The sequence below is a fragment of the Drosophila subobscura genome, chromosome J (assembly GCF_008121235.1).
Source record: "Drosophila subobscura isolate 14011-0131.10 chromosome J, UCBerk_Dsub_1.0, whole genome shotgun sequence".
Lineage (NCBI taxonomy): Eukaryota > Metazoa > Arthropoda > Insecta > Diptera > Drosophilidae > Drosophila > Drosophila subobscura.
In genome coordinates, this window is record NC_048532.1 from 5,308,523 (window position 1) to 5,336,319 (window position 27,797).

At 46.9% G+C, this 27,797-nt stretch overlaps 7 protein-coding genes across 7 annotated transcripts; 4 read left to right on the forward strand and 3 right to left on the reverse strand.

Moving 5' to 3' along the window:
• Positions 1-924: 924 nt before the first annotated feature.
• LOC117893309 (retinal-specific phospholipid-transporting ATPase ABCA4-like) lies at positions 925-5,265 on the reverse strand. Its single transcript, XM_034799897.1, is given in 10 exon segments — positions 925-1,283; positions 1,339-1,404; positions 1,464-2,090; positions 2,152-2,443; positions 2,503-2,754; positions 2,827-3,737; positions 3,739-4,099; positions 4,102-4,818; positions 4,849-5,194; positions 5,254-5,265. Coding segments are annotated over 10 exon segments (3,894 nt in total). The 3' UTR covers positions 925-973.
• Positions 5,266-17,439: 12,174 nt separating this feature from the next.
• Positions 17,440-17,977, forward strand: LOC117894329. The gene has a single exon (XM_034801313.1). The coding sequence runs from the start codon at positions 17,478-17,480 to the stop codon at positions 17,907-17,909; it is 432 nt and encodes a 143-aa protein (XP_034657204.1). The 5' UTR covers positions 17,440-17,477; the 3' UTR covers positions 17,910-17,977.
• A 75-nt stretch (positions 17,978-18,052) lies between these two features.
• Positions 18,053-18,789, forward strand: LOC117893312. The gene is made up of 2 exons (XM_034799900.1): positions 18,053-18,355; positions 18,466-18,789. The coding sequence occupies exons 1-2, from the start codon at positions 18,053-18,055 to the stop codon at positions 18,787-18,789; spliced, it is 627 nt and encodes a 208-aa protein (XP_034655791.1).
• A 40-nt stretch (positions 18,790-18,829) lies between these two features.
• LOC117893885 (ribosome biogenesis protein BOP1 homolog) lies at positions 18,830-19,876 on the reverse strand. The gene is made up of 3 exons (XM_034800657.1): positions 19,672-19,876; positions 19,458-19,603; positions 18,830-19,400 (listed from the first exon to the last, which is right to left on the reverse strand). The coding sequence occupies exons 1-3, from the start codon at positions 19,697-19,699 to the stop codon at positions 18,921-18,923; spliced, it is 654 nt and encodes a 217-aa protein (XP_034656548.1). The 5' UTR covers positions 19,700-19,876; the 3' UTR covers positions 18,830-18,920.
• Positions 19,877-21,281: 1,405 nt separating this feature from the next.
• Positions 21,282-22,438, forward strand: LOC117893460 (protein FAM170B). Its single transcript, XM_034800079.1, has 2 exons — positions 21,282-21,383; positions 21,482-22,438. Exons 1-2 carry the CDS (start codon positions 21,353-21,355, stop codon positions 22,390-22,392), a joined length of 942 nt encoding a protein of 313 aa, XP_034655970.1. The 5' UTR covers positions 21,282-21,352; the 3' UTR covers positions 22,393-22,438.
• An 892-nt stretch (positions 22,439-23,330) lies between these two features.
• Positions 23,331-24,502, forward strand: LOC117894411 (myb-like protein V). The gene is made up of 2 exons (XM_034801420.1): positions 23,331-23,414; positions 23,473-24,502. The coding sequence occupies exons 1-2, from the start codon at positions 23,363-23,365 to the stop codon at positions 24,474-24,476; spliced, it is 1,056 nt and encodes a 351-aa protein (XP_034657311.1). The 5' UTR covers positions 23,331-23,362; the 3' UTR covers positions 24,477-24,502.
• Positions 24,503-24,665: 163 nt separating this feature from the next.
• LOC117894412 (transmembrane protein 19) lies at positions 24,666-25,916 on the reverse strand. Its single transcript, XM_034801422.1, has 2 exons — positions 25,721-25,916; positions 24,666-25,659 (listed from the first exon to the last, which is right to left on the reverse strand). Exons 1-2 carry the CDS (start codon positions 25,830-25,832, stop codon positions 24,776-24,778), a joined length of 996 nt encoding a protein of 331 aa, XP_034657313.1. The 5' UTR covers positions 25,833-25,916; the 3' UTR covers positions 24,666-24,775.
• Between the last annotated feature and the right edge of the window lie 1,881 nt (positions 25,917-27,797).

A 27,797-nucleotide genomic window follows, 5' to 3' on the forward strand; every position in this document is an offset into this window, starting at 1 on the left:
AATTCCCCCTGCCACAACACCCCCTCCACACCGCACACCTGCTTTGCTGTTCTCTGGTTTATTAAGCATACGCCCCGTGCAATGAGAGCCTTTTAAATGTAATTAAACCACTGCGCCGCATCGCGACGCGACGCGACACACCGCTTCGGTTGTCGAGGCAACATTTGTGTGGATAAGGGAAGGGGCATGGCAGGGTTGCACATACTCGTATTTTCAGTAAGTTTTACCTTTGTTTTGTCATATTTGCATTATTCCAATTGCAGAAAGACTTTGTTTGGTTTGCGTACGAGCGTACAACCATATAATGGGTGGGCATACGCGTACCCTCGAATATCCTCGGGGCCCTTCGGCGTTGAGTTTAATCCAATTACAAGGGGCTGCCGCCTCCACGTGGAGACTTCAGGCAGGCGCTAGTGGGCGTGGTCCACTAATTACATTAGCTAATGAATTGAAATAGAATTAAATATGTATTATTTATTTGCTTAGATTTTCACTTTGTTGCAATTCATTATTCTCATTGTGGCCAAAGCTCTGTAAATAATTATTTAATGGCCATTCACCAAAAATAGCAAAATGCAAACAAGCCCAAACCGAGCAAATGAAATCAAACCTGCCTAAATGCAGCATTTCGGCGTAATGTTAATTTTAATTATTAGTTCTCCCCCCTTTTTGGGCATTTTGTGGGCATTCAATTCGCGCTCATTCTGCGGTTACCCAATGCATTGGGAATGTGCTCAATGCGTATATGGATGAGGTCTTCCAATGGGAATCAACAAGCTTAGCCGCAAACTAAACACATTTAATGGGACAAACAAAAAAGAGTAGAAATGAGAGTTGTACTTTCACCCGATAGTAATTATTGTGCGAGCGATAGGCATATTCGTACACATTTAATGTAAACAAATTTAAATATACAACTAGTTTTTATTTAGCTTAGAAGTTGGACCAGCAATCACTTTGCATTTGTACAGGCTTAATCTTTGTTTTCTCTAGGGGATCGGCCTTTGTCTTTATCAGCTTTCGGAGACTCGTTTCTTGTGGCACGTCTCTGCACTGGCCTGCTTTGAATCTTTTGTTGATTATTTGTTTGATCAGTTTGTTGATTCTTTTCAATCGCTTTCTTCTTGGCAATGTCCAGCAGTACATCTTCCAGCGACGGCTGTGTCAGAGAGTAGTCCGCCAGCTTCCAGGGGCTGCGATTCCTCTCAATGTAGGAGAAAACCCTAGACCATCGCAGCTTTTCAGTGGGTATGTGGTAAGTGAGCCTGCCACCAAACTCTTCCCTGAATGGGCAATCATTACGAGTGAGTGTGTTTGCTTGGTCTGAATGCAACTTACTCAAGCGATGACGTGGGATAGTCCGCTTCCATTTGATTCTTTGCCTTCTGTAGAGTGTGCACCATGCTGTAAGGGTGGGTTGGTGGGGAATGTTGTCTCTGTACGACCACTGAATACACTGAAACTTAAGCGGCACATGTAACTTGAGCACCAGGCACTGGGCAAACTTATTCTTGATGCGCTGCTGGGACCCCAGGCAATGAATTTGCCCGTCCGCCATAATAGCCAATTGCGTGCACAGGGCCTCCACCTCCTCCATGCTATGAGAGCTAAGCACCACCGCCTTCCCCTTGTCCCTCAGTGAGGAGAGGACGTTCCACACATGGCGCCGGGACGCCGGATCGACTCCAAAGCTGGGCTCGTCCAGACAAATGAGCGATGAGCCCTCGCTGGCCACCGCTGCGTTTAACTTCCTCTTAGTGCCGCCACTGTAGTCCTTGACCTTGTTGTCCAAATGTGCAAAAAAGCCAAAGTCGGAGGCCAACTTTTCGGTGGCTTCCTTGAGGAGATTCCGGCGTGTGCCACGTAGCAGAAGGAAGATCCTAAGTGTTTGACGGCCAGTGCAGAAGTCGAAGAGGGTGTCGTGCTGGGGGCAGTAGCCGATCTGCTTCCTCGCTGCCGTGGGACGTATCATAAGGCTGCAGCCACTCACGTGAATATTCCCAGTCGTCATGCCAATGTCGCCCACAATCATCTTAAAGGTAGTCGTTTTGCCTGCCCCATTGGCGCCCAGCAGGCCAAAGCACACGCCACTGCAACTTATTTTGGATTTAGCTATCGTTTTTGCACTGCTGCACTTGAATCGCTACTCACGGTTTGACAGCAAATGATATTCCCCTTACGGCAGACATGCGGAAGTACCTTTCCGAGACTCGGTTCAGGACCAAAGCGTGCTTGTTGCGATCCTCGCCCGACATTTCACTTATCCTTTCGGCCGCAGCTGCCACATCTGCATCGTTGCTTGTTACATTTTGCTTGCAGCAACGACATAAGATATGTTTTATGCCATACCACAACATGGTCATGTATCCGGCAAATATCAGTAACAACATGTAGATAAAACCACAAATAAGCAGATACCTCAGCTCCACCCAATCCAGAAGGTCTGTAAGAATATACTTATAAAGATACTCCTATTTATGATACCTACTGAATAATACTTACTAAGGCAAGAGAAAGCGTCCATCGCAAAGGTTAATCCGGGAGTACAGGACATATCATACGTTTCAAACATTTCATAAGATTCCTCTGCTCTGTTGTCAGCAGACTGGCACTGTTGAAACCTTAAAAAGATGTTTGCAACAGCGAAAAAGCCAGTAAGCACAGGATAGAGGTAAAATATGTCTATAATCAGACGTTTAACAGGCAAGCTAATCGACACAAAGAACAATGCTAAAAAGAAGGCCAAAATAACACCTACAAAATGAGAAAATAGTTTGGGGGTTAATTTTAAATGCTTCTCTAAAGACAAACGATCTCAAATCCTACCGACTACAATATTGAAGTTAATCATTATGACCACCGCCGTGCCAGAGTCCCTGAAAAGGCCTGCCATCATGTAGGTAAATGGCAGACCCGCCACTCCGATGAGCAAGAGAATCGAAAGCATTTCCCCGGGATGGCATAGCTCATGCACCGCCAGCAACAGTGCCAGCGAAAACACAAAGTATAGAGCCAAGTCCGTGATATAATGGGACAGCCAATAGGTGGCCATGTTCACTCCGGATACTTGTTGCTGCATCCGCGTCTGCGTTACGTTCTCCTGCGCCACTAACATGCCGAACATCCCCAAGACAATAGCCAAATATAGCATGACACAAATGGCCAGGATGGAAGACATCATTTTTTCACGCCCTCCTTTCTCCCCTTGATACGGGGCATTGGTTACCTCTATACTCGCCTCGGGGCCTACCACCGCTTTGGCCATGGCGTTGAATACAAGGTTATGCGAAAGAGGAGCACTATGAAGGAAGACACGGTGTCTACACCAGGCGATAGCCTCTTGGTCGAAGGTAGCTGCTGCTATGAGACTGCGCTTCAATTCGTATATCCGCTCGGGAGTTTCTTGTCCCTTCCCGATGTATTCTTCTATATTCAGACTGTTTCTATCAACGGAGACGTATTGCTGGGTTAACTCTTGGAATGCATTGGCTATATCCCGCGCAGGGCCAGTGTTCGAGGTGGATTGCAATATTATCTTGACGTCATCGCTTTTATAGTCGGCTAATGTTATCGGCAGCCTCTTCAGCATCGAGCCCTCCGATGGCTTTCGAATCAGGACTAGAATGTTGAGGACTATGGGCAGCAGCAGCAAAACCAGCAGCATGGCCTCCCACTGGCCCAGGTAGCGCAGGCAAAAGTTTTGATGGCGGTTCTGCTCCTGACTTTGTCTCTGACTCTGCTCATCCGCCGCTGGTTCGACCCCCGCTGCCCCCTAGATCTTCCGCACCGTGCGACATAAATATGTCTGCCAGACTGGTGGAGCTAAGACCAAATCCCACAACATCCAGCTGCTCCTTCTGCTGCTCCAAGTCGTTGAACACTGACCCAAAGGATCCCAAGAAGCAGTGCGGCAGTCGATAGGACACGTCTAATCCAATGTTAGTATGCGGAAGCGTGTTGGGCACGTGGGCGGCTATAAGTTGGGTCAACCTGGACACATTGCAGTTGGGGCCCTTCTCGCAGGTGAGCAGATAGATGGTTTCGTTTTGCTTCTTGAGGAACGACAATGTGCCCAGGCAACGGAGCCGGCCATCGGAGCCAATACCTCGCCCTCGTCCATTTGGTGTGTGGTGAGCAGAATGGTGCGCCCCTGCTTCTCAATCAGCAGCAGCTTCCACAGCTCGTGCCGCCAGTTGGGGTCCAGGCCCGAACTGGGCTCGTCGCTGAACAGAACCTTGACGTTTCCGCACAGGGCACAGGCCAGGGCCAGCCGTCGCTGGGTGCCGCCAGTGAGACTTCTGGCCGAGCTCATGGCCTTCTCCTTTAGGCTAAGCTTCTGAATGTATTTGTCCACCTCCTGTTTGACCGCTGCCCCCTTTAGGCCTCTGAGACGGCTGTAGAATCGAAGATGGCTTGCCACACTTAAGCCACCAAAGAAGACGCTTCGCTGCGGACAAATACTGAGGGATCGACGGGCCTGGAGACGATCGGTTTGTATGTCGTAGCCATTTATGATCGCAGTGCAGGAGCTGGGTTGAATGGTCCACGTCAACATTTGTATGGTCGTGGTCTTGCCAGCTCCATTGTGACCCAGGAGCACCATGATCTCGTTCTCAAACAAATCGAATGTGAGGCCAGCGACCACCTGTCGCTTGCCAAAGATTTTGCTGAGATTCTTGATTTGTACTCCAGGGGTCTTGCCTCTGGCGTTGGCATCCACGAACTTGGAGTGCTTTAGTTGCGAAGACCTGTACGAAGGTCGCTCCTCGTCGCTGGGTCTGGCAGGAAACAGCCCGGGCGGGGATAGTACTCCGCACAACGAAAATGCTGCACAGGATGTTCACCAACTGGGCAAAGAGCTGGCCAGGAACAGGAGAACGGCAATGATGGCACACCAACTGCTGCGGTCGCAGAAGGAGCTGACCAGGAAGCCAAAGCAGAGCAAACAGTGGCAACACACAAGCAGATAGAAGAGAAAGACCGACCAGTCGGTGTGAGGGAGAACGGCCATTCCGGCAAACGGTTGTCCCTCCTCGGAGGCGGGCAGATTGAACACCGTCCAAAGAATCGTAATGACCAACGAAACTATGAATAAAACTATCATGGACTTGACATACCAGGCCAGCCATTGGAGGTAGTTGCTTACGTCGAAGATGTTCAACATTTCCTTCAGCTGTCCTTCCTCGACAATGTCCTGCGCGATTTGAAACTGTTAGGGAAGTGATTTTAGGAGGAAGATCATAGTAGGCTTACCTTGACATCCATTGTGAACGGGCATAAAAAAACACACATTAAAAATATAACAAAATAATCATCTAGTCTCCATTGAAAATCTTCATATAGTTTTTTGAGTTGCGCTCGGAACACAGTTTGACTCCCATTCTTCACCTGCAGATACCGTTCGCTGATTTGCGTCTGAAGAAGTAGAAACCCACTTTGCCGATAATGCTGTTGTGTTCGGAGATGCGAAATCAAGAGGTTCACAAAAAAGTGATCTTCTTTGTCAACGGAAAACCGCAGGGCAAACCGAAATCTATGCGGCAACTCGGTTATGTCGGACCACTCGTCGGGAAACTCTATACCGAATGCACCCTAGTACGAAATATTTTTTGTAAGCGCTTCCTCCAAGGCCTTGGCATCGGCAAAATCCTGAAAATGGGTTTGATTTTCAAGTGGGGCCTCCCCACTAAGAAGCATCTCAATAATTTTATTCTGGGGCGAGTAACAGAAGATCATTCCACTGCGTATAGCAAACCATGAACACAATATTATATTATACTCTTAATTGTCTTGCAGATTTTTACTACGCAAATAATACTTACTCTGGATTCTTGGGCCTGAAGGGTGTGTCTGGCATGATTGAAGAAAGGTCACTCGAACACCCAACAATGTATGGTGCCAGCGGAATTAAAATAGATAATATTACTAAGCAAGCGAATTGGCATTTGCGTCCCAAGAGCACACATAGATTTTTCCACAATATCAATAAAAACTTTTTTTGCCAGGACAAGACCACTGGTTCTACCTCTTCATTTGCCATATTTTTTATTTTCTACCGATCACAGTTTTGTGTTTGATTTCCACTGCGAGTGGAACTATCTGGAAAGCTGAAACACTGACCTCTTGATGGTTTGGGTAAAAGATAGCTAAGTTTATCTTTTGTTATGAATATTTCCTTTTACATATGTTTCAACTCGCATCAGTCACTGTTCTCGTATTTCTCAAAGCTCTCCCCCTCCTCTGCCCCCCTACTACTTATGCCCACGCGACGATACTGGCAATTCTGGCAGATACTTACCCTTCGTTTGATAGGTTTAATGATAACAAATGCCAACCGGACACGTGAAATAAAATCTGCCCTAAATGATTTATTAGATTTGCCCCAATTTTTGGATATTTAGTGGGCATTCAAAGCGCGCTCACTTTGGGGTTAGCCAATGCACTGGGAATGCGCCCAACACATGTATAGATGGGGATAAGGGCTTTGATTGTGAATCAACAAGTTTGCGGCTAAACTAAATACATTTAATGGGACAAACAAAAAATAATGGTAATGAGAGTGCGTACGCAAATCGAAGGGAAATATTATGCTTTAAAATGCAAAAATGTATCTTTTTGTAACGTATTTTTAACAAAATGTCGACTTTGAAAACTCAGGAAAAATAGAGAACCCAATTATTATTTTTTTATTATTTTGATCGTTGGGACCATAGTGCTGCGCGCTGCAGCGCCAGGCGGAAAAGTTCGTTTGCAAAAAGATCGTATGGCGTTATCCATCTTACTCTTTGGTAACACACACCAACACCAACCGTTTTATGTCGCTCCCCTCCGGACACTGCACGAGAAAGAGTGTGCTAGCAAATTGATAAATTCCTTCAGAGTATAACCAGATTCGTCAAGCTGGTAGGTATGGTCATTCCGTACCATTTATTGCTTTCACATAACTTCAAAAAGGTGAAGGCTACAGATTTTCGTTCCAAACTCTTCGAATACCAGGAAGTGGACATGGTAATTATCTAATTTGATTTGCAACGCTTTTAATGTGACATGTGCGACAAATTGATTTTAGATTTGGAAAAAACACAAACTAGAGTCTTCAACAACTTTGATTTTTGGATAAAAAGCTAGCTCAAACTTGAAGTTTCTGTTTTATTTTCGAGGAGAGAACATCTTGGGAAAATGTAGGATCCTTTATTCTCTACACCCGCCATCGCAGTTGCATCCCGAAATATTGCATGGAGTGGTGCACTGCACCTGCCTTCTCAGCTGCATCTGGAATACGATCCACTAACACACGATCCATCCTTGCAGCCCCCTGGCTTTGATAGGCAGGGCACTGCTAAGGAGAACCAAGGCCAGGATGCGCCACAAATGCGATTAGGGAAATTATATAATTATACGGTAACATAGTTTGCCGAATCGCATAAAGCGATTCCAGCTATGAGCTAGTACACGATGGGTGAGTGAGACGGTGAGTAGGTTTAGACTATAATACAATTTTTCAAACCGTTTTATATGCCAATAAATTTAACCACTTGATTTGGTTATTATCTAATTTTGTATGCTATGCATCTAATGCAGGGCTCGGCACCCATACAATTAACGAGACGTTTTTGCGTTTGTGTGTGAAGACGCACGCAAAACGGAACATTGGTATTGGTACGAATCACTGTAGTACGCGTGTACGTGAGGGCAGCGCTGCAGCCGCGCAGCAGCAGCGCATTTTTCCGCACCCCAGGGATAGGGCCGTGCCGAGCCCTGATCTAATGTGATGTGTCCTTGTGACTAGACGTGCTTTTTACATGTTTAATGTATACGTGTACATGTTGTGTTTCATTCCAGTCCAGCGTCAAAATATTTATGGAAATATCGGGTTAAATCTTTTGATTTGTTTCTCTGCAATTTCCGGCATTTGGATATTGATTTCAAGTCATTGTGATTAAGCGGCTTAGACTGTGGCTGCACCCCAATTGGCCTCAATCACATTATCCGCCATCACCGCAACATTTAAACTCCCAACCCCCACTGTCACCGTTCCCGTTCCACTTCGTGCCGTTCCACAAACAGCAGCGATGTGGGATTTGGGTCAATGGTGGGTTGGGTGGAGTTGGCGAGGCTGGGGCCGAGGTGCTTTCATCATTCAACATTCGCCATGTAATGACTTTGGTCAACAGAACTCATCAAGGATATGTCAGCCTTGCCTCTTGGCTCTCTTGACTCTCTCTGTGAGTCACTCTCTCAGTCACTACCCTGCACCGCCCCGACACGCCCCGACCCGCCCAGCCGTGCTTCAGCAGTGGGTTGCGGTTGAGGCTCAGCGGGCATGCAAAGCACTTAACTCGTTAGCGGTTAACGGTATATTGGTAAGCCAACAGCTACGCGAACAATAATTAAACAACAGCAGCAGCAGGCACACGAGAGCGTTAGGGACATCCAAGGACAGGGACCAACGCGAACATGACTTGTCAACGCAGAAAACACAAGGCTGTAGCCAGAGACGAGGCCAACACCAAAGCCCAGGTGAGGGCAAATCATTGAAGATGGCAATTTTGCAAATGATTGGGCTTGACTGATTGATTGATTGATGGACTGCAACATTCTGCCACATATCCTAGCCCCAAGCCGACTGAGAATCAACAACAGAAAGTAGTTTCAATTGAGTGCAATTAATGCGATTAACAAAAGGCCTCTAAAAAAAAAATAACAGGGAAATACCAACATTGTCTGCAGTCGGTTGATTAAGGGATTAGCTGGGAACGGCTGGATGAATCAGAGCCGAGCCTCGTTCGGAGGTTGGCACATGGCCAGCAGCGCAATGAGCAATGAGAAGCCACATTAAACACAAAGAGGGACAGTCGTGGGGCCCATTCCACAACAAAATTAAATGAGCTAAGAGCAGCTGGCTAATAGACTCCAGCTCCTTGCCACTTAATGGGATATAAAGCTACAAAAAAACAAAACAAACAAAAAAAAACATCTATGGCGATGGCAGGAAAAACTTGCCAGCCAATAGCACACATGACTCAACACACAAAATACTTGGCCAAAAAATGCTAGAGCGAAGACCAGGAGCAGGACGAGGACCAGGACCCTGCCTGGACCTGGACCTGGAACAGGAATAGGATACCCGGCATCCTCCGAAATAAAAATAACAAATATCCACAGTTAATTGAAATTCCTTAACTTTCTCAATTAAACTTTCGTGCAATGCTTTCAACTTTTGCGGGGGGCTCGAGACAAGGGCGAGACTTGGCTCAGTCTTTCATTCACTCCCAAAAAAAAACAACAGCAAAAAACAGGAAGAAGAGGAAGTTTCCCCCAGTCTCTGTCCCCCTATTCTTCACCGCTCTGAAGCATGCAACATGGCGTATGAGCAACGTTGAACGCGGCCAACCTGTGGGCGTTTTTCGTCGCAACTTTATGAACTTTCCCAAAAGAGGCAAACGAAGGCAGCAGCAGCGGATAGTGCAATAGTCTTACAGAAGACTATTTGAAGTATGTGCAAGTAGCGACAACAACAATAACTGTCTGCTTAGCGTCGGGGGAAAAAAGAAACGGAAAACTGTTGCAGCAACAACAATAATCAAGATGAGGAATAAAGCAACCTGCAGGAGAGTCTCCAACTAGTGATGACAGCCTCAAACTGATGGGAAAGTCACAAAGCGAGCCCAGGTGGAGGACATTGAAATTGGCCCGGAAAGTCTCTAAAGATCGCCACCGAAAGAAGCGATACAATTTTAATTTTCACGCTTTGATGTAAAAATGAATTTGCTTCGAGGGTGGAACGTGTTTCCGCATATATTTTGAGATGAAAATAGTATTCTAAAAATATTTAATATAAATATTTTCCATATTTCCCAATATTTTAAATTTATAATAAACATTCAATTCAAATATTTTCTCCTCAGACTGCGGAAACTGAAGAAAGTCTTTGATTCCATTAAGTTACTTATTTCAATGTTAAGTTTTCTTGGAAACCCACCCATTCTGCCCAGCGCTCCTTCATTCTAACTCATTCACTCACGAACTCATCGCTGGAAGCCTTTAACTAACTCCAGACATGGCACACGGTCCTCCAGACCCCATCGTTATTGTTACTGTGCTCTCTCTCACTCGCTTTCTTTCTCTCTGCTCTTTTTCTTTCACGTTTTAGGGCGTTAGTTTATAAAAAATGCACAAACTAACTGGCACTGCCTCAGCCACTCCCCTCTCTTTCAGGGCAAAAGTGGCTGCCTTACGACGTCTATGGCTCATTCTTATCAACTTTTGGCCGTGCTTATAACTTTTGCCAGGAGGCAGAAGGAGCAGTAGCGAGACTTTGTTAGCTGCACGCGACAAGAGAGCATCCTGGAAACCCAGTATCCAACAAGAATCCGCCCATTCAGGCAGCCCGGCAGCCCTGCAGTCCCCATTCAGACAACTTCTGCTAACAACAATAATTGTTAATAATGTTTATGAAAAGTTGGCCCACCATCGTTTCCTCCTCCTTCCCGTTGTCATCCTCGTCTGCCACTTTGGCCATAGTTTGGCATATCTTTTGGTTTTGTTCAGTTGACTGTTGCTGGTCGAGCAATTGCCTGAATGGCATTCTATATGTACTTAGCAGGGGCACCAGAACCCAGGAACCAGGAGCACCAGACTACAAGACACTTGCTTAAGTTTAATGATATTTGTTTATTTATGGGGCAATCGTTGTCAACTTTGGTGCACAAAGCAGATTGCTTTCCCCACAAAGAATGAGGCATCAAATAAAACAGGAGATTCCTAGCCATCCATCCTGCATTCATCCATGTATCCATCCATCTATCATCAGCACATTGAGGTAGATCAAATGCTCAAGATGCTCTCTGCTCAAAGGAAGTGCAGGACACACTTCAATTTAAACTATAAGCCAGCTCACAGGCGGGAAGAGAGCTTCCACCTTTGTCACAGCGCTTGACATGGGATGGCATGGCCCCCGAGCTGCTGCTCCAGCTCCTGCCACGACTCGAACATCCGCTGGAAATGATGCCCGGGACAATGTCTGCCAGCTGACGCGAGCTTCCGCCATATAAACACCCCCTAAAAGGAAGGAAGGAGCCATGGGGAGTCGTCAGCCGAGAGGAATACAGGAAGGAAGGACAACCAAGGACTGTTGCTTAAGTTCGGCTGCGCCAAGTGTTCAATATATCAATCAAAGGTGTTGAAAATAAATGAAAAATGTGTCGAAAGTTTATCACTGGATACAGGAGGGGGTCCTGGGAGTGGAGATGAACGAAACGACCAGCGGATTTTCCATTTCACAATGCACAATGTGCGGAGGGGCCGGGGGTGAAACAAATGGTGCGTAAAAATAAAGTAGTATGCGAGTAGCACACGACATGGCAACTTTTTTCCAAATCGATTAAGCTGTGACAACTTGCCAGGCTCCCCCTAGCACACCATTCGCCAGTTGGACAGTACCATAAGCCCGACGGCTCCTTCCCCCGGAGAGTTTTTAAAGGTTAACGTTTGAAAAGTGAAAAGGAATTTCCCCACTGCCTGTGGACCAACTGACTTATCCCCAAGGCTGGCAAACCGCAAAAGTGAAGCTCGGGGAGCGTTGAATGCATTTTACCCGTACTCCTACTCATCCTCGTACATTGTGCAGTTGGCAAAAGTATTTTCTGAAAATCTGTCGAAAACTGTGTTCACTTTTGCTCACTGGCAATAAGCCCCAGAACACAAATAAGTGCGGGAGCGGGACCATTTGGCATTTCGGGGTTCGGGGTCTAAAGTTAGCAAGTAACCTGGAATTTGTAAAGGAAAATAGTGCTTGACTTGAGGAAATTGGAGACTCGAACATGGAACTGGGAATGCTCTTTCGACAAACGGAGTACCTTGCTGCAATTATGATCATTTTTGGGAGACATATATTATGGCAAGTGTCACATGTGAATGATGTCTTATGCTTCGGGGGTTTTCACGAGCTGGCGGCAAGTTATTGGCCAAAAGAGTAGCACAAAATTCTGCTGACTGTTGCAAGAAGCAGGCCAGTAGCCGTAGCCATAACGCCTGTACCCCCCTCCCGCGTATGGTTTCTGTTTTCCTGTTTTCCACTGACTTTCTGCCAGAGCTTTTCGCTTTTGGCGTAGAAATTCTCCAGTGTTTTTGCTTCTGGTCAAGTATGATTGGAATTTTATATGGCCAAAAGGTTCGACGACGGCCACGACGACGACGACGTCAAAATGGCCAACACGTAGTCTGGGGAGCAGCGGGTGGTGGCCATCAAGTGTTTGACTTTTAGTTGGTCCTGGAGAGAGCACTTCTCGCCTTTTGCTGCCTTTGCAGAGCAAAGCAAATTGTTACTGACTCCTTTTCGATATTATTATTAATTTATGTACCAGTTCGAGTACGAGTGGGAGTACTGTGCACCAACCATCAGCCGAGTTCTATCTGAATCAATAATCTAGTCACGTCTATGACACCCTCCGAATCCCATCTCAATCCCAGTCCCAGTCCCTGTCCCAGTCCGTATCCCCATTCGATTCAATCCAGTCCGGAAATGAGCAGCAAACAAAAATATCCATTTGCAATTTGTTGCCTGGCGATTAATGAGCACTGGAGCGGAGTGGGATTGGGTCGGCCGGGGGGAGGGGAGGGGGTAGCAGAACAGTAGCGAAAGAGCCACAGAAAATGCTTAATTTATGTTACTTATCAAAATGGCGCTAATTGAAAATTAGCCGGTTATCGTGCAATTATCTGGTCTGGACTCGCTTCCCTGCCTCTCATACGAGTCTTCTGCTTGCTGTTTGGTTTTTGGCATCTGCTGGCCGGGGCAGGGGAAATTAAATTTCCATAGCCAATAGATAAGAGCACCCCCAGAACAAAGTCGAAGCCGGATGCGTTGGCTTTGGTGGGGGGAATATATTTTGATTTGTGCGCCCATCCAGCGTGATTTCCGATTTCCTCCCCCCGATAAGCGCAGACAGCCGGTCCCATTGGAAGGGGTGAGCTTTGCTTCTCCCCCTCACGAGTTAATTGACCATGGCCAAGTAAAATTTATGGCGGAATAAGTCGGGAAGTTGGTGGGTTTTGTGGGTTAGGAGCGTGGCTTGTTTTTCTTGTTGGAATTTCAATGAAAAGTTTGTTGCAATCTACAGATGCAGATTTTTATTGGGAACTATCAAATATATTTATGTATTTTCAAGTTGTTTGTAGGAGGGTGGATTGCTGCTGCTGAAGTAAACTCTAAAAGTAAGAAAGTAAGGTGATGCAAGGCCGCTCGCGAGCCGGATGGATCGTGCAAACGAACACTCTCAGAGCGCTGCCGGAGAGCGCTAACAGTTCTGTAGACGTTAGCGGAGAACGGTAACAGGCTGTTACGACGGGCTGTTAACAGTGCGGCCGCCACGCTAACGCTGCTAGTCTGAACCCAAGTGTTTTTTAAACATTTTTGAATGAATCTTTGGTTTATTTTAATTATCCATCTATGTACAGCAGCTATCACACCCTCGATTATCTGTCATTTCTCTCTTTTTAATAGATCAAAGAATACCTGTAGAAAACTCACAGAAAACATAAACTCTGTTATCTAATCCATTCTCATGTACCCTTTAGACATTCCTTTAATCAATTTCTCTTCCACTTTGACTCAAATTCACGTCTCTCTACTCATGATGTTGTTTCTCCATTTATGTGTGTGTGTTGGGTCTCTCTCTATTGGCCATATCCATTCCTCTTTGTGGTGCTCCGACCAACAAATTGGACAACTTAAAGAGCTCATTAAATTAACTACACGCATCGGCCCGACTTTCGACCATTTTCTCTTGTTCTACATATTTATTATTATACTTTTGGAGTCCCTCCCTCCCACACTCTATCTAGCTCTGCTCCCCTCTCTCTGTCTCTCTTCTCAATTTTATTTTGTCAGTTTTTGCTCTCCTCTCCTCTGATGTTGCTGACATGACATGAACTGTAGTTTATTTATTATTTCTCTCACTCTACGCTCCACTCCCAATCTGCATGTACATTTTTTGGGCTTCTTTTCATTTTATTTATATCCTTGACGCATGCAAACATGTATGTATGTATGTATGTGAATCAGGTCATACACACACACATGCCGTTCGTTGTGCTGTGTAGTTTATTGTCAATTGTTTGTGGCATTTATTTCGCAATTGTTTTCCTCCATTTTGTCACTTTGTTTGCCTCTGCTTTGCTCTGCTCCGGCTTTTGTTCATTTATTTATTTATTTGATTAGTTTTTATTGCATGACAATTTTCCGTGCATAGTGCGTGTATGATAAAAGCAGCTTCCGCTCTTTGTCCTCTTTGCCAAATATGCAGATTCCGCTCCCCTTCCCGCTACTGTTTCTCATTTCAACAGGACGCTGAGGCATGGGCGTAGGCTTAAAATTGTTCGTAGTTCGTGGAAAAGGAATTATCAGCTACATTTCATTCTCTCAAAACTTTGTGGACTGTCGTAATTGCAGAACCATTAGCCGAAAACCATAATTCGTTCATCAGTTGACTATCATTTAACCATTTCAAAGTCAATTTTCGCGCTCTGCTCTCCCCTCCATCCATCTATCATGCGCCCTGCACAAACACAATACAAGTCCTTGCACAGGATAGCCTTGCATCCATTAACCCTCATCGACTGCCACCCGTTTTGCCACCTCACTTCGACTGCGGATAACCATATGTGGTGTCCTCCCTGCGTTGCATCGGACTCAGACTCAGAGTGGGGCTCAGGCTCGTGCTCGGGCCAGAATGTCAGGACATCCATCCATCCGATGTTATTTGGTAGCCCCACAGTCGATTGAATTGCCATGCGGCACGTGCAACATGAATGGACTCGCTGCAATCGTCCTATGCATATAAAAGGAGGCTGAAAGCTGTTGATGATTGGGCCCCTGCCCTGCTCTGCACTGCCCTGTCCAGCACTGCCCTGCGATGGGAGAGCTGCAGCCTCAACGCGTGGCTTCAACTCAATTATCAAACTTTTGGCCGGCGATCTGGGAGCCAACCTGGAACCTGCCACTCTGCCAGACATATGTGTATGAATGTAAAGACATAGGGATTGCCGGGAACACGTGTTGGAAACAAACGGAAATGGATTTTTGATTGAGTGCACAATAAAATGTGCAATGCATTTTACAGGCCAAAATTCGAATATGAAACATGCAAAAGAACAACTCCACAACTCCCGCTCCAAGTGGATGGAGTTTAGTCGTATTTATTTTATTCTACTCGCAACAACAACAAAATCAACAGAATAACATTTTTAATTTTGGTCGAAAAGTTGCAATTTATTTGCAGGTTTCATCCTTCCCTGCTTCCTTCCTTCGTTCGTCCATCATCATGAAAGTCAATTTATTTCATTATAAAGTGCATAGGATTGGGTGCTCCTCTCTGCTCTGCTCTCTCTGTGTGCTGTGCTGTCTGCTCCTTTTTCTTTCCATTTTATGGCGCATATTTGGCCAATTTATTGGCCTCATGGCTAACAAATTGCCAAACACACAATGTGGATGGATGGAAAATTATTGCGTCGTTCGTTCGATTGGATGCAATGAAAAAGTTTCCTCCATCTTCCCACCCCACCCCTTGACGGGGGTTTTTTCTGCATTTATAATTGGAAATCTATAAAGGGCGGATCGTAAAAATGGCCCCGAGTCAAGGGTCAGACACACATAAAAAAGGAAAACAGCAGCGGAAACAGTTTACGGAATTGACTGATGCCCTATCATAAAACGAGAGTATGGAGATCAAGCTAATTGATTGACTGATTGATGAATGACTCGCGCAGTGACAATAAAATCTACAAGACTAGAAGAAGGTAAAATAAATCAACGGATCAACCCAATTTAATGGCAAAATCGATCTACCCGAAGCCAAGAGGCAAACTATCCCTAGACTAGATGTAAATGTGCTGCCAAAAATCTTACATAGTATGGAGACAGAGAGACAGATGCCTCTGGCAGTCGCTCAGTCATGGGGAATCACAAAAACGCTGCCAATTTTCGACTATTTCCCTATGGCCAAATTTGTGTGTTGGAGTGGGACAGAGTGCCGTCAGATCGATGTCTGGAGTCCTCCTCGTGGTCTAGACGTTGTCTAATGACAAACGCAAACCACAAAAGATGACGACGACAGCGACATTGAGGATGGAAGATTGAGAATTGTGGATTGAGCATTGAGCATTGGGCATTGAAGGAAATGTTATGCAAGTCGGTCGGAGCCAAGTCAAGCCAAAGCCAAGTCAAATGGAAATGCTCTCGAGAAGTCCTTGTCTGGCTGCGGACAAAATGTACGACTAAGATAAATAAACTGAACTTTAAATGGCTGCCAATCGACCAACGACCCATCATCGATGACTTGTCCATGGCCCGGCTAATTCCCATTGACCGGAGCATAAACGAAGGGAGAAGGGGGGAAAGGGAGAGCAGCGGAGCATTGAAGCGAAAGAATCTTTCGATTCTGTCCATTCAAAATTCATAAAATGCATGCAAAATAAAATCGAACCCTAAAAGTGGCGCATCATCATTATTTATTCGATTCTCCCTCACTCTGCTCTCCTTTCGTTTGCCTCAACAAAAGGCACAATCAATGACGACATCGGTGTTTAAAATTGCTGGAATTTGCATAGTTAGAAGAGAAATAGAGCTAAAAGCAGCGCCAGACTATTGAGAGAAATTAATATGCAAATTTTTCGCAGAGAGAACTTCTCCCATGCTCCGGTCCAGTCTTGTTCCCATTCAAGTGAAATTTCTTGAGCCCGAAGCCCGAAGTTTAGCTATAAAATAGAAATCCCATGCCCATGTCGGTTTCAGTATTATTCCTAAACACGACCATGAAGTGCTCTTGGAGTCTCTATTGCGGAGGTACGTTCTCTGAAAAGGTGATGGGGATTATTTTACACAGAAAACTGTGGAAAATTGAGTGCAAGAAATCCTTAGCTAGAATTTGCTAGAAGTTTTCGTGGGGAACAAGGTCGTCTTTTCATTCGTTTTAGCTACTGAGTTCTCCTGAAAGAGGTTCTCGAAATGTCCAACAAATTCCAAGAACTTCAAGAGTTCTGTCCGTATCCCCTGCTGGGTTTGGGTTTTGGGTTTGGGTGTGGATTTTGGCGTGGCACAGAACAACGCCACAAAAACCCAAAGGGATCTGATCGGCGCTTCGTTGACAGACATAATTGAGGGCTTAAGTCTGGTTCTGGTTTTGGAACAACACCCGCCAGCCAGGCTGGCTGCCGACTGGATCTCTCCTGTACTCTCTGGTGTCATAAAGCCATAAATAAGCCGCGGAAATTCCCAGATCCCGAATGAAAATGATGGAAAAACGGCAACGTTTATGACAGGCACACGCGCGACCCCAGACTCAGACTCGCTAATGATCCTCGCTAACTACCTGACCGGCAGAGGAACTACCTTTAAAGGGAGCTCACCCACGAGTCCTGGACATCAAACGGACTCCGAGCGCCGTGGCAGCAACATCCATCGTCCAGCAAAATTTACAATGATTGACGAGCAGAAACTGAAGAAGAACTCGGAGAATAAGCAGCGCTCCAGCAGCAAGCCCCACAAGATGCACAAAAAAGGAGCCAGCGATCCTTTGAGGAAAAAGAAAAAGGCGCTGAAGAAGCTGCGAAAGAGATCGCCTCGGATCAACTTCTCGTATCAGCTGTTCCTGTATCGGCAGGAGCTGAAGCGCGCCAGTGCGGATTTCTCCTACTTGCGGCTGTCCAGGGCCAAGATAATGCTGACCAACGAGCTGATAGCCAAGAAAATTGGCAGCAACGAGCAGATGAGCAGCGTGGACGATCTCAAGATGCTCAGCCGTGAGCTGCAGTTCAAGAAGCGTCTCGCCAGTCAGGTGGAGCGCCTGGAGGAGTTCAAGAACTTGGGCCTCACCGAAATGATACTCGACGGCAAGAAGACAACCCTATAGCCATGGCAGGGAGGAGGGAGATCGTTAGGCTTGGGCTGGGCATTACCTTAAGTTAGTTGTAATCTGTTAGGCTGTAATATTTTATCAAATAAAATATCGCAATGAAAAATGTAATCCAACTCCTTGCCAATAACCTTTCAGCGATGCTTCTGTGCTCAGCCAGTCTCTGCTCTGGCCAAAATGCCACCGACGACAATGTGAAGGCCTCCAAAGGGGAGCTTCAGTCCTCATCCAGCACTTCGACCACTGCCAAACCACCAACTAGTTCGACTTCCCCCTTGCCAAAAGCCAAGGCCAAGCAGGCCCATGAAATCGAAGAGGATGACAAAAACTTCTCGAATGATCGACTGCCCGAATTGACGGACGCTGAGTACAGCAGCCTGGGGGAGGATGCGAATCCTTTGCACTTCCTTAAGCAGCAGCAGCCGCAGCCCACCAATCCGCAGGTATGAAGTGGTCAACGATCTTGCCTAGGTAATCCTGAGGATTACTGCCCCAGATCTAGTCGGTGAACCTTTCTTTTATTGAATCGTATCCCACATTCTCTTTCCATCAGCCCAAACCTGAACCCATGGCTATGCCCCAACCCAGTGCCTCTTCCATCTACATTACCATCCCAATTTACATCAATGCGGCTGGCAAGCTGCCACTCACTTTGGCCATTGGCGATCAGCAAATGTCCCTCAATCAGCTGAGAAAGTCAGCCTCAGCGAACAAGAAGAGTCCCCACACGAAGTCTCCCAATTCCCATTTCAATCGTTTGCTCCAGCAAATCGAGACGACTCCCAAGAGACGGGTGACGAACCGTCATCGCAGCCAGCTGAAGAGCAACATCCGAGCGGCAAAGGAGCGTCCGAATCGACACGCTGCCATCTACTAGCCAAGGATCTGGAATCTATATCGGGGCTTACACAATTATGACATAACTTTAATGGTCTAAACAATAAATAAATGACAATAAATAGCTGAGAGTTTTGTGTGTGGAACTTGAGGTGAAGGCGAAGGCAATGTCTAGACAGCATTGCTGAGGGGAGTCGCTGGCTCCACCACGGGCTTGACAGGCTCTGGCTCGGGTGCTGCTGCAGTCTCAGTCTCCTTTTCGGGTTGCTGCGTGGACTCTGCCTCGGGTTGCTTCGTCTCATCCGTGCTGGGTATGACAGTGGCTGGTGTCTCGTCATCATCATCGTAATCATCGCCAATGACCTGCTCGATGGTCTGCTGGATAAAGTGCTCAAACTGCTGGAAGTACTGCAGCGCATTGTTGGCCACCTGGGCGGTGGGCAGATCCGTGGTGACCTTCTTCAGGGCATCGCGGATGAGCACGAGCACTGGCTTGCGAGAGGGAACGACTGGCACTGCGGCTGTCACAGCCTCGGGCTCTTTCTCCACTTCCGAGGGGGTTTCTGTGGCTGTCTCCTCAGTGGTGTCCGCTTCGCGGCGTCTTCTGATCAGCGTGTCATCGTCATCATCATCATCGTCCTCTACATCGTCATCGTCGTCATCCTCCTTGGACTCCTGCACCACCTTCTGCACATCCTCATCATCATCGTCGTCGTCGTGCTCCTCGCTGCTGTCCGCACTGGAGTTGTGCACTGGCTCCTCCTCCTCCACCTGCCGCGACGAAGGGAACTCCAGGCTCGTGTCGACTCGAGCTGGGGCTGCACTCACCGCACAGGCCAATGCCAGCAGAGCCGCTGCAGCAAAGAGAAGAGAATTAGTTGGGGGATATTCCATTTCAGGAGGGCGAATTTCAATGGCTCACCGAGGGTCAGGTAAATCGCTCGAACCATAATGCTAATCCTTTTTGTTTTTTTTGCTTTTCCGTGGGCGAACAGTTGGCTTTTGCAGTTTTGCGGTCTTTCTGAGCGAATCCAGCGCTTTGCTTTCGCTTTTTATAGCCCCAACCAAAATGAAAGTAAATCAACAACAAGGCGCTCGCTCCTCCACCTACTTCGAGCCATCGACCAAGCCGATGCGAAGCGATCCCATCCCCACCGATCCGACACAATCCGATCCGCTCTCAGCGTGCTCCGAGTCTGGCTCTGGGCTCTGGCGACTAACCAGAGCGATGCTCCAGTCGATTTTTACACCGAAGCCGAAGCTCTCTTTCTCTTTCTCTGTCTCTTGTTCGTTTCGTTTCATTTCTTTATTTTGTTTTCTTCTTTTGTTTACCCTACTGACACACGAAAGAAACCGAAATCATTTATTTAAATTTTCTGTGTGTCTTTTTGGTTACTTCTTTCATAAAGTTTTTTGGGCATCCGGACAGCCTGTTTGCCTTAGAAATTAACAATAGCCAGACCAGAGTTACAGCTGCTGATATGCAAAACTGCTTACAAGATCACTTAGTTGTTCGATGGCTCGGTCATTGGGCCCTTAATTATGTAATTAGACATGGGCTACGATCAGTTCGCCCCCAACTGGCCCAACTGGCCAACTGGCAATGCATCAAGCACACAAATCTGATCTCAACTTTCTAATGCTAATGGGAAATGTTGAAAACATTTCCATTCAAAATCAAATAATCAACAAGCAAAGCAAAGAGCGGGTGGCTGAAGAAAGCCAACGATCGGTCGAGACGAGATCACGAGCTGGACGGATGAGTCAGGGAATGATGAGTGCAATTCAGAGATCGAAGATCTATGAGAATCCTCCAGCTGGCAAACAAGTCTAAGCTTCACTCTAATTAAAACTACAATTACCTGAGCTGAAAGAGATCAGAGATCGAGACCAACACACAGGTAACAAAACAATAAACAATCGCAGAGCTTGATTGGATGTGAGGGGATTTCCTGCAAGCAAAATGCAGCTGCCGGCTGTGTATCTCTAGAGTCTAGAGCCAAAGAACTCTCCCCCCCACACACACACACACTCACACACATTCAGAAGAAGGTAATATAAAAACAAGATCACCGAACCTTTCCAGATTGACCCAATTTTGAAGAACCGGCTTAAGAGGTGGCCAGCAAAGAGGCTGATCTGCAGAGGCTGGAGGCTGGACTGGGCTTTGGATGGGCGTTCGAATGGAGGGCAAGTAAGGTGTTAAACACACAGACACAACCAGTTCCAGGTCCAAGCGAGAGCATTCTAGATAATTATCATGCCCAGTCGAAGGCCCAGTGCCAGTCCCAGTGTAAGCTGATAAATGACAACCAAATGAGCTTGCATAAAATTTCACCAACAAAACTACAAAACATTTCGTACTTTCGTTCGTGTGTCTCGGTGGATGCGGGGGGATATCTCGGAACTGCGCAAAGTGTAAGGTAAACAAGGCCCGAGAGAGATGAAAAGATTTACCAAGAAAACCGGTAGATGGCCAGAAGAATTCCCCCGACAGTGTGGAACGCCTGTACTTAAGCCGCCATTCGCCAGAAGATGCGATCAGTTGTTATAGCGACGACCAGCTGAGCAGATCGAACGTCCCAAGTGCAAAAAAAAGTAACATGAGACCATACCAAGCAGTTGTAGTTCTAGGTAAGTGCCACCAACCCAACCCAACCCCCAGTCCAGAACTGGCTCCTTGTGGCAGGTGCATCCAACCCACTTCCTGTCTTCTCCCTCTTTTTCCTCAGTGGCCGCTCTGCTGCTGCTGGAGGCGGCTCCCATTGAGGCGAAGCGACGCAAGCACAAGGGCTCTGATCATCACCATCACGACAAGTCAGACTCCCAGAAGACCAAGACCAAGACAAAGTGGTCCAGCTCCACCGACCTGGCCGGCAACACTCAGGTGTCCACCGAGGAGCATGGCTACTACGTGAAGCGCACCTACGCCCCTCAGGCTGATGCCCAGAGCAGCAGGCGCATGAGTCCTCCCTTCCTGGCCATACCCATTGCCTGGTTCAGCTGCGAGCAGGGCCAAAAGGATTGCCAGGCCACCAACTCCGCGGCCATCAACAGCGCCGCTCAGTCCCTCAACGAGGGTTACCTCTGCGACGACGATTGCGTGGATCTCTATGAGCCCGTGTGCGGCAGGACAGCCAATGAGGTGGCCGTATTCTATAACCAGTGCAAGCTGAACGTGGCAAAGTGCCGCTCCCACGGCCTCTGGTCCGAGTTGGCCTATGCCGAGTGCCAGCAAACATATCCCAAGGAGACTGCCTGCGCCGACAAGAAGTTCAGAAGTTCCCCCTACTTCCGTGACAGTGCCACCGTTGATAAACTGAACCAGGAGAAGGAGCAGCAGCAGCAGCAGGAGAAGGAGCAGGAGCAGGAGCAGGAAGACAAAAAGAAGCAGGAGAAAGACAGCAGTGAGAGCAGCGAAGAGAAGGAGGACAAGAAGCCCCTTGCTCTGCCCCTGCCCCAGAAACCAGTAGAAGACGTGGCTTCCATTCCCGCACCTGTCCCCGTGAAGACTCCCGAAGAGATTGCCCTGCCACCAATGCCCATGAAGGACACTCAATCCCCAAAGCCCTTGGTGATCGCCATGACCGAACAGACCCCACCCAAGGTCGACAACGATAGACTCAAGTATACGGTAGCCTAAAATTAAGAATCTCATTTACACAATGAATATTTATTTTAATTTTAAACAAATAAAATAATTTGAGAAAAATACTTGTAAGGGATTTAAATTTTAGGAATTAAAAAAATATCGAAAGATGCGAAAGGGAATGCAATTCATCGAGTGGATTGATCATTAATGGGGAATAATTTTATGTTCTATAATTATTTATTTTGTAAGGAAAGGGCTAATCTATTTAGCCGATTGTAATGGGTATCTACTTGATTGCTAGTCCTTTGATTACAACACATCAAACAGTCGGAGCTTTCAAAGTTTGTTCAAAGTGGATCCTAAATTCTCCCGAAAATAAAGCCTTTCTGAATAACACAAAATGAGTCTCTGTGTCCATATCTCAATATTGAACTCTGATCGTATAAACGTAAAAATATCAAATGCAGGAAAACTGAGATACTTCAGACTGCCAGATACGTTATTCAGATACTTTATTCTATGCCTTATTTTAATAGTAGGATGACTTATTACTCCATGTACATATGTACATATGTATGTGAAATATATGGCACATGGCTTCTACCAATTATTGAAAATTTATCACGTGGTAATAAAGATTTACGAATAGAATCCAACAACGATTTAATAAACTCAATCTTCAACAAAATGTATTTTAGAGTTTATTCTACCCACAATATGTTATATTTAATTCTTAACAAAGCCCCATCCCAAGGGTTTATTCGTTTTATACGAGCATGGATGCAGCTTGGGTTAAGTCGGAGTGCATTTGTGGACAAGTGCATTGACCCGGGAAACAAGTTCTATAAACTGATTGAGCGCCAAAGATCTCAGTAGCTGAATAGGGCCATCATTAGAAGTTCAACACTAAACCTAATTGGTAGGGCGTGGGCTGGACAATGGTTTGCCCCAAGCCACCACGAGATGGCCGCTATAAAAGCTGAGGGATTCTGCAGCAGGGCACAGACGTCATCCGACTGCAATGGGAGGCAGAAGAGTCCGACAACTGCAGCTACTGATCCTGCTAAGTGGAGGTGAGTCTTGAAGTGCGGAGAACGAAAATTTCAATCAAATATGTTTACCCCTCCACAGCTCTACTATGTGCTCGAGCTGCACCAACTGGAGAACCAGCGGAGGAAGTGACTGTCACCCAATCACCTTCTGAGCAAATCGAATCGGAGTCACGATCGCAGAAGGATGTGGATATTTTGGAAGTCGACGAGGACCTGGATGGCAGGAGTGCCTATGTTAACAATCAGTTTGTGCCCAGTGAGCCCGTGGAGCTGGTGGATGATGAACAGAATGCGCCGCTCTACGAGATACTTCAGAAGCAAATGGAGCAGGTGCTGGCCTCCACGGGGCCCAACGATCCCGTCTACGAGCACAGGGAGAAGCAGGATAGGCGAGATCAGCAGCCACCGAATCGAGCACCTCCACTCTTCACCAACAACCATCCGAACGATGCCGAATCGGACGATGACTACGAAGATGAGGAGGATCGAGCGGACTTGGGCTACAACAGCAATCAGGAGAAGCCAGATGCAACTCCGCTGCTGGAAGAAGATGAGCAGACCGAGGCGGGCTATCAGGTGCCACAGCTGCAGCCATCAACCACTGCTACCAGCACCACCCGCAGACCCCACAGACGCCGCAGCACCACAGCGCATCCACGCACCACACGCGCAAGAGCCTCAGCGCAGCCCAGAGCCACACCAAAGCCTGCGAACCTGACCACAACATCAACCACCAGCTCCACTGAGGCACCACTGCCGACCACTACGACGAGTCCAAGTCCAAGGCCGAGCCTTAGTCCCAGTCGCAGGCCACTGCCGCATCCATCCAACAGTCTGCCCAGCGATCCTCAGGTCTACCAGCACAAGCGTCGCATCATCTTCAAGACAATCTCAACGGGCTCGCAGTTCATCAACTCACCAATTGGCGACCTCATGATTAAGTTCTCCATTGGCTTTGCCAAGCCAGCAAACGGCGGAGCAGCAGTCCCATCCACCGAGGCGCTGCGTGCCCTCTCGAACAATTTACTGCGAAGCATCGAACTGCAGAAGCTGAAGAGAGCCAATAAAGTGCAGAGAGATTAATTAAAACTGGAGCAATATTTATCAGATTAGAGTTCATTTCTTAATGTTAGTTAAGCTTAGGATAGTCGCAGGTGGGGGATGGAGGATGCCACAAGATCAAACAGAAAGCTATCTAGTAAACAGGAACATTGCTGGCTTCATGGAGGTGGTGTAGAGATGCTCCCACTGCGGCTATCCTTATCGTTGTTCTTTCGAGTCCATCGTTTCGATCGGTGCAAGTCTTGTTAGAGTTAATCGCTAAGCGGTTCGGAAGCTTTACAAAAATAGATATAAGAGTGAATGTGTGTGGTCCTCCTCCTTTATCGCACTGGCCAGAACTTGAGAGCCAGACCGGGGATGGTGACGCCCGTGATGATGCTGGATATGAGATTGACACTGTGGTTGTCCAGAATGCGCAGGCCGCTCACATGACGCACACCCTTGCCGGGTGCATCCACAATTTGGCCCTGCTCATTGATGCCCGAGAACTGCAGCACGCCGCCCAGGAAGGAGTCCAGCAGCGAGCCAAAGAGTCCGGCAATGCCACCAAATAGGATTATGGGCCACTGCGGTGGACTCACGAGCAGCATTTTGGCATCCACCGTGTAGCGCACTGTGACAAAGTAGCCAAAGCCCACGAGGAAGCCGCCCAGCAGGCTGACGACGACGCCGATCAGCGAGATGCCTCCATTGGTGCCGCGCGGCACGCGTCGCCAGCTGATGATGGAGATGGGATCACGCTGCGAGAGCACGCTGCCCAGCTCGCTGGACCAGGTGTCGCCGTTGCAGCAGGCGAAGGCGCTCATCACGGCAATGCCTAGCCAGCTGGAGCGGTACTCCTTGGAGAAGTCTATGGCCCGCTCGCCACAGCCGCAGTCGATGAGGTAGAGCAGTGCCAGCTGGGCAGCCATTCCTCCGTTGCACAGGACCTGGACCCAGTTCCGCTGGCCCTCGCCCTCCTTGAAGTCGTGCTCGAAGCGGCGTTTCATGTGCGCCCGGAATTTGGTGGCCCGAGACGAGCTGAAGAAGAACACCACTAGGCTGGCGAAGAATGGATGGCTGGCTATGGACAGTATGAAGGCCACCACAATGCCCAAGGCCGCTCCAGACTGGCTCACCGAGCGTCGACGCAGCGCCACCGTCATCAGTGTGAGGGGAGCCAGCGTGGAAAACAACCAACGCATGGGCGGTATCACCCGGGGCTCTGTCAATCAATCAATTAGATAACCTTTTGCATCCTGGAGTACATTCATGCAGTTACCCACCTTCGTAGGCATCGCTGCTCCAGATCTTTGAGAGGGCCACGTTGCCCAGCCACATAAATAGGGAAATGGGTATGGCCAGGCCACAGAACAATACCGGCATCCAGTTGCGCATCGTTTTCGAATTTTACATGCAGTTTAAGTCTTTTAAATTCACACTTTCTCCAGTTTGTTTTGTTTATTTTTGTTTTCTGGAATTCCGATTAGCGATATCGATAAAACATATTGACAGACCGTCGGAAATATACCGACAGATACCTTCGCATTTTCAAACTATACTGTAAATATACGGTAAATCTTAAATTATTTTCCTCGATTTTGATGTTCTATTTGATATTACTAGCTAGTTAAGAGTCTCCGCTCTAAAACTATAGTTTTATCCGATTCCTCAATAAATTCTCCACAAAATTGGATAGTTTTCAAGGCTTATTTTTCTTGGAATGTTTCCAAATTAAGTTTAAAACTAAAAAGGTCAACCAAGAAAAATTAAACGTTATGTGAAAGATTGCTACTATTTGACAATTTTATGCTTGTCCACCGGTAGGGTTAAGTATGAGCATTTGTATACCCTACTTCCGTATATTAATATTAAAATATCCTTTTTCCGGCTGCTATTAAACATTAATAATGATTTTATGTTAGACTGACATGTTTTTAACCTTTTCATATGACTTCCATGTACATAGATACATATATTTCGATGTAGACACATTCTCGATATCCATAATCTGCAAAATTTCGTGAGGATAGATCTCCTACACAGATTGGCTTGTTTTTGCATATATTGGAGCCTGAGATTTCCAACATTCCCAAGGGTATCATAATAAGAATGCACTCAGCTGATCGTAAATAGATCACATGGTGGTGGTCACACAGTTTAACCAATTTGCAAAAAGACAAAGTAAGTGTACAGCGTTGGCTGTAAATCAAAATGCCGTGGATTACCGATCCCAAATGGCTGATCGACGTGGCCTCATCCGTTCCACTAGACTTGACGAAAAACCCAAAAGAAGAAGTGCAAAGCAGTGCAGAAAAAAAAGTTTCGTCGGCAAAGCTGGCCGGGAAAGATGCGCCGATTCGAATAAAAAAGGAGCCATCAAAAACCGGAAAAAGGAAGTCAGAGTGGAAGGTAGCTAAAAACAACACAAAAAAGGAGGCAGCAGTTCCAACAACTATAAAAGGTAGAGCAGCGGCTAAGCATAAAAAGCCGAATACCGAGGCGCCACAGCAAGAGGCACAGCCGAGCGTCTCGGGACCGCGTTCGAGAAAGAGGAACGTCAAGCAGGAGCCGGAGACATGGATAACAGAATCGCTCGGCTTCTTCACGGGCGTGATTGATGAGACTATGTCCAGCCTAAATAATAATCTTGATATTTCGCGCTCTGAGCTCATGTCACTGGGCATGGTGAGGGCGCTTTGGGAACAGAAATACAATGTGGAGGAGCGCAAGCCCGTGTCCAATCGCTCAGCGGCGCCGCCACCGCCGAAACGCAAACGCAAGCCGAGGCAAAAGCCGGTCAAAGAGCGGCGCCTGAACGATACAGATGCGGAAGAAGCTAACAACTTTTGGAACATGGATGATCTCGAGGACAATGAAATCGTGAATAATCAGATTAGCGTACCGCCACTGAGAACGCAGTTTGAACCCCGTCGGTTCGACATTATAATGCCGGCGTTTGCCATGAAGCAGAACTTGATTCAGCCGCTTTTCAATTGGGAGTTGCTGGACAGGATTATGCCGCCGCCAGTGGAGGCGGGTACGAAAATATTGCAGCAAGTCGTCAATGAGATGCTACTTCAGTATCAACAAGGATCAGTAAAGCCCACATAGTTAAGTTGTTAATGGAAATTAATTCATTTCTTTATTTCTTTGTAGTTACGTATTTTTTCTCGTTACACATGTTAAGTAAGTATGTAAAATGTAAGTTTGGTATTTATGACATTAGCGGTCACACTATTCTAACGGGACCGTTCCAAGCTGGCGTGATCGCCTGCCAGCCTGCCTGACCTTGAAATTTTTTCGTTCAATTCGCTTTCGGCCTTGCAAGCCAAAATTTTTTGTTAATTTTTTCGTTTTTGG

Coding starts and splice junctions, on each gene's coding strand:
- LOC117894412 (XM_034801422.1), bottom strand. CDS start 25,832: ATGCGCAACTGGATGCCGGTATTGTTCTGTGGCCTGGCCATACCCATT. Junction 25,660..25,720: donor GAGCAGCGATGCCTACGAAG/GTGGGTAACTGC, acceptor ATTGATTGACAG/AGCCCCGGGTGATACCGCCC.
- LOC117893312 (XM_034799900.1), top strand. CDS start 18,053: ATGCTTCTGTGCTCAGCCAGTCTCTGCTCTGGCCAAAATGCCACCGAC. Junction 18,356..18,465: donor CGCAGCCCACCAATCCGCAG/GTATGAAGTGGT, acceptor TCTTTCCATCAG/CCCAAACCTGAACCCATGGC.
- LOC117893885 (XM_034800657.1), bottom strand. CDS start 19,699: ATGGTTCGAGCGATTTACCTGACCCTCG. Junction 19,604..19,671: donor AGCGATTTACCTGACCCTCG/GTGAGCCATTGA, acceptor TCTTTGCTGCAG/CGGCTCTGCTGGCATTGGCC. Junction 19,401..19,457: donor GCGAGGAGCACGACGACGAC/GATGATGATGAG, acceptor GATGACGACGAT/GACGATGTAGAGGACGATGA.
- LOC117894411 (XM_034801420.1), top strand. CDS start 23,363: ATGGGAGGCAGAAGAGTCCGACAACTGCAGCTACTGATCCTGCTAAGT. Junction 23,415..23,472: donor ACTGATCCTGCTAAGTGGAG/GTGAGTCTTGAA, acceptor ACCCCTCCACAG/CTCTACTATGTGCTCGAGCT.
- LOC117893460 (XM_034800079.1), top strand. CDS start 21,353: ATGAGACCATACCAAGCAGTTGTAGTTCTAG. Junction 21,384..21,481: donor CCAAGCAGTTGTAGTTCTAG/GTAAGTGCCACC, acceptor CTTTTTCCTCAG/TGGCCGCTCTGCTGCTGCTG.
- LOC117894329 (XM_034801313.1), top strand. CDS start 17,478: ATGATTGACGAGCAGAAACTGAAGAAGAACTCGGAGAATAAGCAGCGC.